This window comes from Dermochelys coriacea, chromosome 27 (assembly GCF_009764565.3).
Source record: "Dermochelys coriacea isolate rDerCor1 chromosome 27, rDerCor1.pri.v4, whole genome shotgun sequence".
NCBI classification, from domain to species: domain Eukaryota; kingdom Metazoa; phylum Chordata; order Testudines; family Dermochelyidae; genus Dermochelys; species Dermochelys coriacea.
In genome coordinates, this window is record NC_050094.1 from 3,406,705 (window position 1) to 3,418,948 (window position 12,244).

At 45.4% G+C, this 12,244-nt stretch overlaps 1 protein-coding gene across 2 annotated transcripts in view; it reads left to right on the top strand.

Moving 5' to 3' along the window:
• Nucleotides 1-9,987, top strand: part of GOSR2 (golgi SNAP receptor complex member 2) — a 29,031-nt gene extending 19,044 nt beyond the window's left edge. The window contains exons 4-6 of one of the 2 annotated variants that reach the window (XM_038385760.2): nucleotides 973-1,105; nucleotides 5,934-6,074; nucleotides 9,316-9,987. In XM_038385760.2, coding sequence (XP_038241688.1) covers nucleotides 973-1,105; nucleotides 5,934-6,074; nucleotides 9,316-9,477 — 436 coding nt within the window. In that variant the 3' untranslated portion in view covers nucleotides 9,478-9,987. The remainder of the gene's footprint in view (nucleotides 1-972; nucleotides 1,106-5,933; nucleotides 6,075-9,315) is intronic. The other variant, XM_038385762.2, reaches the window with a different exon arrangement.
• The last annotated feature ends 2,257 nt before the right edge of the window (nucleotides 9,988-12,244 follow it).

Here is a 12,244-nt window from a genome sequence, read left to right on the forward strand (position 1 = left end):
GTGGTCGCCCCATCTCAAAAAAGATGTATTGGAATTGGAAAAGGTTCAGAAAAGGGCAACAAAAATTATTAGGGGTATGGAACAGCTTCTGTATGAGGAGAGGTGAATAAGATTGGGGCTTTTCAGCTTGGAAAAGAGACAACTAAGTGGGGATATGATGGAGGTCTATAAAATCATGACTGGTGTGGAGAAAGTAAATAAGGAAGTGTTATTTACTCCTCCTCATAACACAAGAATTAGGGGTCACCAAATGAAATTAATATGCAGCAGGTTTAAAACAAACAAAAGGAAGTATTTCTTCACACAACGCACAGTCAACTTGTGGAACTCTTTGCCAGAGAATGTTGTGAAGGCCAAGAGAATAACAGGGTTCAAAAAAGAACTAGATAAATTCATGAAGGATAGGTCCATCAATGGCTATTAGCCAGGATGGCCAGGGATGGTGTCCTTAGCCTCTGTTTGCCAGAAACTGGGAATGGGCGACAGGGGATGGATCACTTGGTGATTGCCTGTTCTGTTTATTCGCTCTGGGGCACCTGGCATTGGGTACTGTCAGGATGGGAGATGAGTGCAGTCTGTAGTTTTAATGAAGGGTAAGTGAAAGTATCATGTTAGATGACATCAAGCACATAAAAATGAAGAGATTGTAAAAGTCTTGGAATTGTAAAATTTAACAGTGTGGTGTTTGAGTGTAGAACAGGTATAGGCAGCTCCTGTTTAATACAGTGGAAAAGCAGAGTGCCAGTATGTGTTATGAGCATATTGAAGCATTGCTCAAAGAGGGCAGAGTGTAGGCTGTGTGTGGGTGTGTAACTTAAGCAGATTGTATTTCCTGGTTTTCACATGTTTGCTGAATTTGATATTCTGGAAGAGCATGAGATACCTCTGGGTAACCTTTACTCTGCATTAACAATGTGTTTTGTCAATGAATTTTCCTTGGGTTATTGTCTTTCTCTCATTGACTCTTTCTAGCCGAGTTGACCAGCTGAAATATGATGTCCAGCACCTACAGTCAGCACTGAGGAACTTCCAGCATCGCCGTTACAATCGGGAGCAGCAGGAAAAACAGCGAGAGGAGCTCTTGGCACGCACTTTCACTGCTAATGTAAATATCCCTTGAGCCTCCTTTATATCAAGGTTTTGGGAGGAGATACAGGATTAGACCATAAAGCAGGGGTGGGCAAACTACGGCCTGCGAGCCGTTTTAATCTGGCCCTCAAGCTCCCGCTGGGGCGCGGGGCCTGGTGCTTGCCGCGCTCCAGCCGAGAAGCAGGGTTGGGGGCCTCTCCATGCAGCTCCCGGAAACAGTGGCATGGCCCCCCTCTGGCTCCTACACATAGAGGCAGCCAAGGGGCTCCGCTCTGCACGCTGCCCCGGCCCAAGCACCGCCCCCGCAGCTCCCATTGCCCAGGAACCACAGCCAATGGGAGCTGCAGGGGCGGTGCCTGCGGATGGGGCAGTGTGTAGCAGAGCCACCTGGCCGCACCTCCATGTAGGAGCCGGAGAAGGAACATGCCACTGGTTCTGGGAGCCGCTTGAGGTAAGTGCCACCCAGAGCCCGCACCCCCGAGCCTCTCCTCTCACCCCTGCCCCAGCCCTGATCCCCCTCCCACCCTCTAAAAACCCCTCTATCCTGGAGCATCCTCCTACACCCCAAACCCCTCCTCCCCAGCCCCACCCTAAAGCCCACACCCCCAGCCAGAGCCCGCCCCCACACACACACACCCCGCACCCACTCCCCAGCCCGGAGCCCCCTCCCGCACCCTGAACTCCTTATTTCTGGCCCCACCCCAGAGCCTGCACCCTCTCCTGCACCCCAACCCCAATTTTGTGAGCATTCATAGCCCACCATACAATTTCTATTCCCAGATGTGGCCCTCGGGCCAAAAAATTTGCCCACCCCTGCCATAAAGCATCTTCTGCGAGATGATGCAAATGTTTATGAAGGTAGAAAAAGAAAACACTGGATTTGGATGTAAGGCAACTTTTTAAAAGCAAAGCCAAAACTGTTAAATGGCAAGCACAAAAGAGAGAGAATTTCTCTAGAAAGAACTACCCCTGTTGTGCTTTTTGTAGTGATTCATAGATTCTGTGGCCAAAAGAGATCACTGTGATCTAACCTGACCTCTTGCATAACATGAGCCATAGAGCTTTCCCAAAATGATTCCTGTTTGAACTAGAGCAAATGGTTTAGAAAATCATCCAATCTTGATTTAAAAGTTTCCAATGATGGAGAATCCACCATAAATCTTGGTAAATTGTTCAATGATTAATTACCCTCACTGTTAAAAATGTAAAGGTTATTTCCAGTTCAGGAATATGAGAGTTTATGTAATCACTCCACAACAGCAACACAGATAGCTTTGAAATGTCCTTTAAGAATAGCATTTGAGCTGCGTTCTGGTTGGAAAGTGATATCATTTAAAAGTGTATTTTACTTACCTCAGTGCCAGTGATTGCCAGTTATTTCTCATTTGTCTGGAGTAAAATTGTGCAGTTGGAAGAGTGTTTCTGTGCCGAAGCTTTTCTGATTCAAACAAGAATTAGGTGGAAACAGGCTTAAGTTTGAGTCTGGGGTCTCCTACCTCCCTCTGCCATAAGCATAACTTTCTTGCAAGATGGCAGCTGCCCTTTAGTCTCAAATGCTGCTTTTAAATGTTAAATACAGTTTAGTTCTTAGCTTCTGCATGGTGAGAATCTACCACCATGTGAATAAACAGAGAAATTCTGCTCTGAACAACAGTTAGGTCAAGCTGCCAGACTTCTGCTCCTTCGAGCCAGGACCAGTAACTTTTTTTCAGACAAATAAAATACCATTGATTTTTCCTGTCCTCGTTCACTATTGTAAAGGGACATCAAGCAAAACAGAGGCCTGAGCTGTTAAATTTTCATGACAGTTGTGCCAAGGCCAATGTAAATGCACCTCTTGAGGATTTAGCTTTTTGTTTGGCCACTCCAAAGCTATAGATGGTTGTCCCATTGAAGAATGCCATCTTGAAATGTAGTCTCTCTTTAAAAGTTACCGTTTTGTGTGCTGTGACTTCCATTGAGTTCCCCTGCAAATTCTTATATCTTTACAATTGCATTTTCCTAACATTGATTTTTCTCTTCCTGGTTTTGTGAAAAATCCACACATGAGGAAACTGACAATAGAATGACAGTAACACTACCTGTATGAAGGGCTGTCAGATGCAAAATGTGAACTGGAATATGGAGAGAGTGTTTTCCTCTAAACTTTTTCAGTTACATGTTCAGTGAGACTTTTAACAACAAATTTTTAAAAAGAAAGTACAGGCTATCACTTTTAAAGCTCTAGCCTGTCCCTTTAATTCAGAAATAGATAAAATTCTTGCTTCAGCTGCAGCACTTAGCTTTTGGGACTCTAAAGTCCCTGAAAATTTGATAGCTTATGATCTACATAATTCTGCATTTTTCTGTTACCCATAGTATTGTATCTTATGCAGTCGTGTTAAGCAAAAATTTGTGAGATAAGTATATAACCAAACTGAATCAAGCTCTTTAGGATGGAAAATGGGACTCTTGAAAACTATAATATTGTTTGGGACCTTTTGTTTCATTTACAGATATTTAAATTTCATCTTTATATTAAAGCTTCTTCTGCACCATCCTGTAGAAATAACATGATTTTATCGTATTAGCATTATGGTGGTGTCCTAATTAAAGAAGAAAAAATTAGGCTTATGCCCTCTTCTTGGTGATTTGTAATGTATAAAGGTGGCCTGAAAAATTTCTTGCATTGGAAATTGAGGTCGTTTTGCTCCGAAGCGTAATGGACTTATAGGATAATGACAATCCATGAGACTGATCGCTGAGCGATTTGCAGTTGGACTCTTTCTTCAAAGCCATGAACACTTAATTGAAGTCCAGTGCCTAATAAATGCTTGGTATAAGGGATGCCTTTGCTAGTCAACGGCCCTGCTCTTCAAATAATTTGAACTCCCAAACTCTCTCTCCATTGACTGAAGAGAACCTCAGCTGAAATTAAACTCCCTTTTTCTGGTTGTTGTTTCATTATAGCCAGAAGAAAGGTGTGGTCAAATGATGAGCATGTTTAAAGCACCCTCAGCACCATATCAGTGTATCGCTGTGATAATCATCAGAATCCGCTCTGGACAAGTGTGATGCCACAAGCCTACACAATAAAGCCACAGGGCATTCTCAGGGGTCCATGTTATTATTTAATTCTCACATGTTACACTTCCCATTAGAGTGAAAAGGGGTGATGCTGTTGCCATTCAGAGTACAAGGAAGCAGCTGGAACAGTCTTCCCATACCCACTTTTTACAGTGCCACAAGGGATACTGTCTATAAAACAGGATGGGAGTGCATGATCTCTGTCATGGCTCACTGTCTATTGCCTGGCTTGTTTTTAATCTGCCATATGTCCAGAGAAGAGAGGATTCATAGATTTTTTTTTTTAATGTATTTTTTAGTGTCAGAAGGAACCATTGTGATCACCTATTCTGACCTTTCCCACAACAGGCCCTAGAATTTCACCAAGTGATTCCTGTGTCAAACCCAGAACTTTATAGTTAGATGTGTCCTGCTAAAATAGATGTTCTAGCTCAGACTTAATCGATGAGTCCTAGAGCCGTGTATTCCAATTATCGTTGCTGTTAAAAAAATTTGTGCCTTTGTCCTAGATCAGGGGTGGACAAACCTTTTGGCCTGAGGGCAATATCTGGGTACAGAAATTGTATGGCAGGCCATGAATGCTCATGAAATTGGGGTTGGAGTGTGGGAGGGTGTGAAGGCTGTGCAGGCTCCGGGGTGGGACCAGAAATGAGGAGTTCAGAGTGCAGGAGGGGGCGGTGAGGACTCTGGCTGGGGATGTAGGCTCTGGGGTGGGGCTGGGGATGAGGGATTTGGGGTGTGGGAGGGTGTTCCGGGCTGGGACCGAGGGTTTTGGAGGGCGGGAGGGGGATCAGGGCAGGGGGTTGGGGCACAGGGGTTGGCTCGGGTGCAGGCTCTGGGCGGCGCTTACCTCAAACATCTCCCGGAAGCAGCAGCATGTCCCCCTTCCAGCTCCTACGAGGAGGCACGGCCAGGTGGCTTTGCTGTGCACTGCCCCATCTACAAGCACCACCCCCATAGCTCCCACTGGCTGCAGTTCCTGGCCAATGGGAGCTGCGGGGGCGGTGCTAGGGGCAATGGCAGCGTGTGGAGCCCTGTGGCTGCCTCTATGCATAGGAGCCAGAGTGGGGACATGCTGCTGCTTCCGGGAGCCACTCTGAGCAGCTCCCGACCCTGCTTCCCAGCCGGAGCGCCGGGGCAGGGCAAGCCCCAGACTCTGCTCCCCAGCAGGAGCTCAAGGGCCAGATTAAAATGGCTGGCAGGCCAGATGCGGCCCGCGGCTCGTAGTTTGCCCACCCCTGTTCTAGAGTGAATGTCAGCTTCAGTTTTCAGCCATTACATCTTATGTCCTTTTTTTTTTTTTAAAAGAGCCCTCTGGTATCAGAATCTTCTCCCTGTGGATACTTACAGACCATGATAAAGTGACTCCCTTGTAAATCCCCTTTCTGCTGCTTAGTGACAAATTCAGTGCTCCATACTGTAGTACTCTTCTCTACATGGCCTTAAAGTGGAGGTTTCAAAAGCACCCAGCTTTAGTCTGATTCTGCTCACTTTTTGGTCAGAGAGCAGAGTTAGACCAACTCTGATCTCTTTGGTCAACCTTTCCCTCAAGCATTGTCAGCTTAGGCTCATCTGAACAGTTTCCTAGTGTTGATGCCATCATATCTGTATAGTTCATTCCCTTAAAAACAAAACAACTTGCCCCAAGATTTCCCCCCCACGCTCTGCTCATTTTTTGTCTGTCCATTCTGGATCAAACAGTTGCCTAGTGGGTTGGGGGAGGGAGAGCGCGACTCAGCAAGCTGGAGAGGTAACCAAGACACTGCATTTCCCCACAGGACTCTGACACCACCATACCGATCGACGAAACATTACAGTTTAATGAATCCCTCCAGAATGCCCATCGTGGCATGGATGATCTTATTGGCAGTGGGACCAGCATTCTGCATGGGCTGAGGGACCAGAGAATGACACTAAAGGTGGGGCATCCCTTTTACCAAAAAGTCCCCAAGTTTCTTCATTTATGGTGACCAGGCCTAATAGACACATCTTGGTTTGTTTAAACCCAGCACTTCAGGTTCAGAGTGCTGGGCAAGAACAGTCCTGCACTTCAACTGACCTGCAAGTTCAAACCCTCAAAACTTGTTTTAGGCAGTAACAGACAATAACTTGAAACAACTTTTTGAGATAGGATGCCTTAGCAGGACACTAGGAATCAGGGCCCCTGGATGCTATTCTGAATGCATCCAATGAAGTGAGCTGTAGCTCACGAAAGCTTATGCTCAAATAAATTTGTTAGTCTCTAAGGTGCCATAAGTACTCCTTTTCTTTTTATCTTGTCTACCCATCTCTAAAATGGGGAAATAATGCATACCTTATAGATGAATTCTGAGACTAAGGCCTTGTCTTCACCAGAAAAGTTTTGCTGGTATAGCTACAGCAGTAAACCCTTCTAGTATAGATGCAGCTTATTTGCCTGTGTAGCTTATACCAGTTCCCTGAGAGACGTAAGCTATACCGGCAAAAACACTTTTATGCCAATATAAGTGCGTCTACATTACATTATAACTTATTCTGGCATAGCTATGTTTGGTGGTTTAAAAAAAAAAAAAAAAGACCCCACCCCCACTGATCAACATAGCTATGCCGGTATATGTTTTGAGTGTAGACCAGGCCTTAATATCTGGAAAGATCTTTCAGCTACTTATATTAAGACTGCTGTAAAGTAATTGACTTTTTTTTTGAGATATGTGATAAAAATGCTGTCTCAAAGAGCCAGCACATGTAAACAGTCTATCCCTGTCTGAATTTCTGTATTGAAAGGGGCCATATCTCTTGATGTCCCTTGATCATAGGACATTTCACCCTTATTTTAAAGATTTTCAGGCTCTGTTCAAATGTGACAGTCAGCTGCTCAAAGATACAGAATTAACTCTTTCATGGGACATGAGAGAGAATGACTAAGGAAACCTGAACTGGTGCAGAGGGTGGAGGGGCGCTCAAATGCATCAGCATGATATTTATGGGTTAACATTTTAAGCTTTTTCACTTACAAACTTGTTGTATTGTGACAGTCAAAAGACAGCAGACTTTCAAAAGTCATAGCTAAACGTGGGGAGAATTGCTTAACTGCCTCCTTAAATGTTTTGACATTGCTTCCTTTTGGGGGACTGTGTGACTCAAGCTGTCTCCAGTATTACTGTTCACCTCTACATCACTGAGTCACATCCAGCCCAGGTCAGTAAGATCCTAAAATTGTTACTATCTGATGGCTGTGTGGTGCTTGTGGTCTATCCAATTTCCAGGAAACAAGTGTGCGCATCACCAAAAACACCATCAGACTTTGTAATGAATTGGCCCTCTTTCTGGTACTCTGCTCAGATCAATCAAGAACTGAAAGAGCCATGGTGGTAGAGCTCTTACCCTTAGCGACACGCTCTCTCCAGGATTGAGGCATATTGACACAGAAACACTTTGGGAAAGCGTACATTGCTGCTGGGTATACTAGGCCTTTTCTCTGGCAGACCAGAGGACTCAAAGGGTGTCGGTACTAAACTTTTTTATTAGTCCTGAATTCTTGCACTCTCCACTGTAAATAAGACTGGTTTCATGACCAAACCTTGAAAGTTCCCATCCTGGCTCTGAAGGAGTCTAGCCATAATGTGCTTACCAGCGGAGGAAGTGCCGCATCTCAAATTTGCAAAGGGTGAAAGTGCTTGGGAGCAGTTTATATAAATATCTAGTGTCTTTTCTTTTGGTCTCAGCCCTTTTCCTCTCTGTGCTGCGGATGGCGGGAAGTGGGTTGGACTCATGAGTAGGAGTGGCCCTGGGAACATGGTAGTCTCAGCTAGCCTACCTACAGCCTTTTCTGGTTGGTCTAACAAGAACGACCACTAATGGGCTCATTTTTTCCAAGCAAGGCAAAACTATATACTTCTCTGGGTTCTGCTTCTTCTGTTTTTTCTGATGCAACAAGGATTCTTTGAAAGAGACTGAAGTATTATAGGCTGCTGCAGAGGCAGACAGAAGGTTGAATTTGAAGGTGCAGTGTTCCCAAATTTTAATGTGAGCCCCAAGGGGTGGGGAGGAGAAATCTTAGCAGTGTCATCAGCTGGGGAGAAGAAACTAATTTCAACAAATAAGGCGAATACCAGTGCTTCTGTGTACACAAGTGATAACGTTGGTATCTGTTGCAATATGCAGTTCTGTTTGTTACACAGATGATGGGGAGTAGTAATGGTGGCCTGTTCAAACCTGGCTAGATTGGTTACTGTCAGATGGCTGTTTCAGTCACAGTCCAGTTCAAATCCAAAGTTGCTAACACTGTTTTCAGTAATTGTACACTTCCTCGCCCTTCGGTCCCGCCCAACACTGAGTGGCAGAGCATACTGCCATCATGCAATGGTGAAGATCCCCAGTGGGCCACTTACTAATCCCCCCCTGGTTCCAGGGCTCTCCAAGGGTGTAAATTGGTGGCTCCTTCACGTAGCTATGAATATGGGAGTGTGGCTGGTGCAGTTCAGATACCTCCATACCTGCCCCTTTAGAATCATAGAAGATACGGGTTGGAAGAGACCTCAGGAGGTCATCTAGTCCAACCCCCTTTAGCAGCAGGAAGGAGTCCGTGGGACATACCAGGCATGGTGCACCAGGTTGCAGGCCCTCTTCTGTCTCCTCCAGATCCTCTTATTGAGATTCTGGATGCATTTCTCATACACCTTTTCATTTTTACACACCCTGTCAATGGCCCCACAAGTCTTGAGACGTTGTCAGCCTCCTGGCATTGGCCATCCATCAGTCTAGGAGGAAGAAACTGGGTGAGGGAGGTATGTCTGACTGTAAAATCTTGCATATATTTGTTAGATCATATATCTGGTCACCACCCAGAAGTTCTCTGACATGGTTCCCTTAACAACATCTTGGAGCAGTGTACATTGTCTGAGATCCTCAGTGTGGCATCCCCTTCTGGATCCTTCATTCTGGACCTTTGATCTCCCTCCTGTTTTTAATTTTTGTGTGTTCTGTCTCAGTTGATTCCCAAGTGTCCTGTTCCCTCTTGAATGGTGAGAATTGTTGGTCAGTGGGGAGCTCCATCCCCTATGTGGGGGTCAAATAGGCAGCCACCTGTCTCCAGAGCTGAAATGTCCTTAACGTGTGGTATGAAAAGTGCTGGGACACAAAGCTAACGGGTTTGTTTTTTTTACTCCTGGTCACTCTCAGGGCACTCACAAGAAAATCCTAGATGTTGCCAACATGCTGGGCTTATCGAACACAGTGATGCGACTGATTGAGAAGCGGGCTTTCCAGGACAAATACTTCATGATCGGCGGAATGCTCTTGAGCTGCGTGGTCATGTTCCTTGTGGTGCAGTACCTGACGTGAACTGGTAATTAGAGCCAGAGGAGAGACCCATTTGGATGAAGACAGACTGCCCTCCCAAATGTACTGCCTAGTTCATTGTGACCTTTGGGTTAGTCCTGCTCTGAAAACTGCACTGTGTGCCAAGTGACACTCAGATGTAATCACATGTGGGCCATGCAGAGGGGAGCAAATGTGGTTGAGGATGCCATAACTGGAAATAGGAGCTCAGCCTTTAATGTGGTTAGCCTGTTGCCTGTATACTGCAAACTCTAGCTACACAGGAGCTAGGTGCAATGAATATTTTTGATCAGCTCTCCTACTAGGAATGGTTGTGAAAACCTTTGCTTTTTTATTGCGGGGGGGCGGGGAGTGGAGAGGGGATGGAGGAAATAAGAATTGTAAGGAAAAATGTGATGTGCCTTCCCTGTGCTGGTGGTCTCTCTCTCTCTCTGTTGTTTGCCGCACACAGAAGCCTTTATGAAGAAAGTAATAAACTCTACAGGGGCCTGCCCTGCAGAGCATACACTCATGGAGAGGGGTGCAGTGTGAGTTCAGTGGTTCCCAAATGGAAACGGACCCCTCTGCAGAGGTGGGGCGTAGCTCTCACAGGGAAGGGCACGATCACCACGGCCACTGCCAAGTTCCTTTTTTAATGTAACAGCAGTTTTAACCCAACATGGCTCTTCCTGCCTCAGGCTCAGCGGCTGCTGCTGCTCCCGTGTTTCCGAGTCTGTTTCCACACTCCCTGCATGTCTTCAAAAGGCCTTTCCCTTTTCCAGGCTGACCTCCCAATGAATGCTGAGTGCTGCAATCCAGAAGCAGAGAAATACTCTTCAGTAGAAAGCTTTTAAATGTCTAGTTTAACCTCCACTTTTCTTCCTCTTCCTACCACTTTTTAGGAACCACTCTCTCATCCCTTTGCCTTCAGTTGGGGAGTAGGGATATACCTCAGTAGATTTGTATCTGTAAAAGAAGTTCTGTGCTTCATCTGTGTCGTCTCTCTGACAAGTCCAACGTCCAAAAACCACAAGACTTTGCTTGCTTGCACAGCCAGTCTGCCCTGGCAAGCTGGTTTCAGTCTCCTTCCCTGTTGGTGCTCTGTATCTGGTACTTTGACAAGGTTTCCGGAAGGAAATTGAAATGCAGCCTGTCCAGTTCCTAGGTGGGACTGGTGGTTTTTTTAGCATTGGGATAAGAACGGCCATACTGGGTCAGACCAAGGGTCCATCTAGCCCAGTATCCTGACTTCCGACAATGCCAGGTGCCCCAGAAGGAGTGAACAGAACAGGTAATCATCAAGTTATCCATCCCTGTTGCCCATTCCCAGCTTCTGGCAAACAGAGGCTAGGGACACCATCCCTGCCCATCCTGGCTAATAGCATGCACCTCACACAACACATAGATTCATAGATTCATAGATACTAAGGTCAGAAGGGACCACTCTGATCATCTAGTCCGACCTCCTGCACAGCGCAAGCCACAGAATGTCACCCACCACTCCTATGAAAAACCTCACCCATGTCTGAGCTATTGAAGTCCTCAAATCATGGTTCAAAACTTCAAGGAGCAGAGAAGCCTCCCTCCAGTCAACCATGCCCCATGCTACAGAGGAAGGCGAAAAACCTCCAGGGCCTCTCCAATCTGCCCTGGAGGAAAATTCCTTCCCGACCCCAAATATGGCAATCAGCTAAACCCTGAGCATATGGGCAAGATTCACCAGCCAGATACCCAGGAAAGAATTTTCTATAGTAACTCAGATCCCATCCATCTAATATCTCATCTCAGGGGATTTGGCCTATTTACCCTGAATATTTAAAGATCAGTTACTTACCAAAATCCCATTATCCCATCATACCATCTCCTCCATAAACTTATCGAGTAGAATCTTAAAACCAGATAGATCTTTTGCCCCCACTGCTTCCCTGGGAAGGCTATTCCAAAACTTCACTCCTCTGATGGTTAAAAACCTTCGTCTGATTTCAAGTCTAAACTTCCTGGTGGCCAGTTTATACCCATTTGTTCTTGTGTCCACATTGGTGCTGAGCTTAAATAATTCCTCTCCCTCTCCTATATTTATCCCTCTGATATATTTATAGAGAGCAATCATATCTCCCCTCAACCTTCTTTTAGTTAGGCTAAACAAGCCAAGCTCCTTAAGTCTCCTTTCATAAGACAAGTTTTCCATTCCTCGGATCATCCTAGTAGCCCTTCTCTGTACCTGCTCCAGTTTGAATTCATCCTTTTTAAACATGGGAGACCAGAACTGCACACAGTATTCTAGGTGAGGTCTCACCAGTGCCTTGTATAACGGTACTAAAACCTCCTTATCCCTACTGGAAATGCCTCTCCTGATGCATCCCAAAACCGCATTAGCTTTTTTCACAGCCATATCACATTGGCAGCTCATAGTCATCCTATGATCAACCAATACTCCAAGGTCCTTCTCCTCTTCCGTTACTTCTAATTGATGCGTCCCCAACTTATAACTAAAATTCTTGTTATTAATCCCTAAATGCATAACCTTACACTTCTCACTATTAAATTTCATCCTATTACTATTACTCCAGTTTACAAGGTCATCCAGATTCTCCTGTATAATATCCCGATCGTTCTCCGAATTGGCAATACCTCCCAGCTTTGTATCATCTGCAAACTTTATTAGCACACTCCCACTTTTTGTGCCAAGGTCAGTAACAAAAAGATTAAATAAGATTGGTCCCAAAACCGATCCCTGAGGAACTCCACTGGTAACCTCCCTCCAACCTGACAGTTCGCCTTTCAGTAGGAC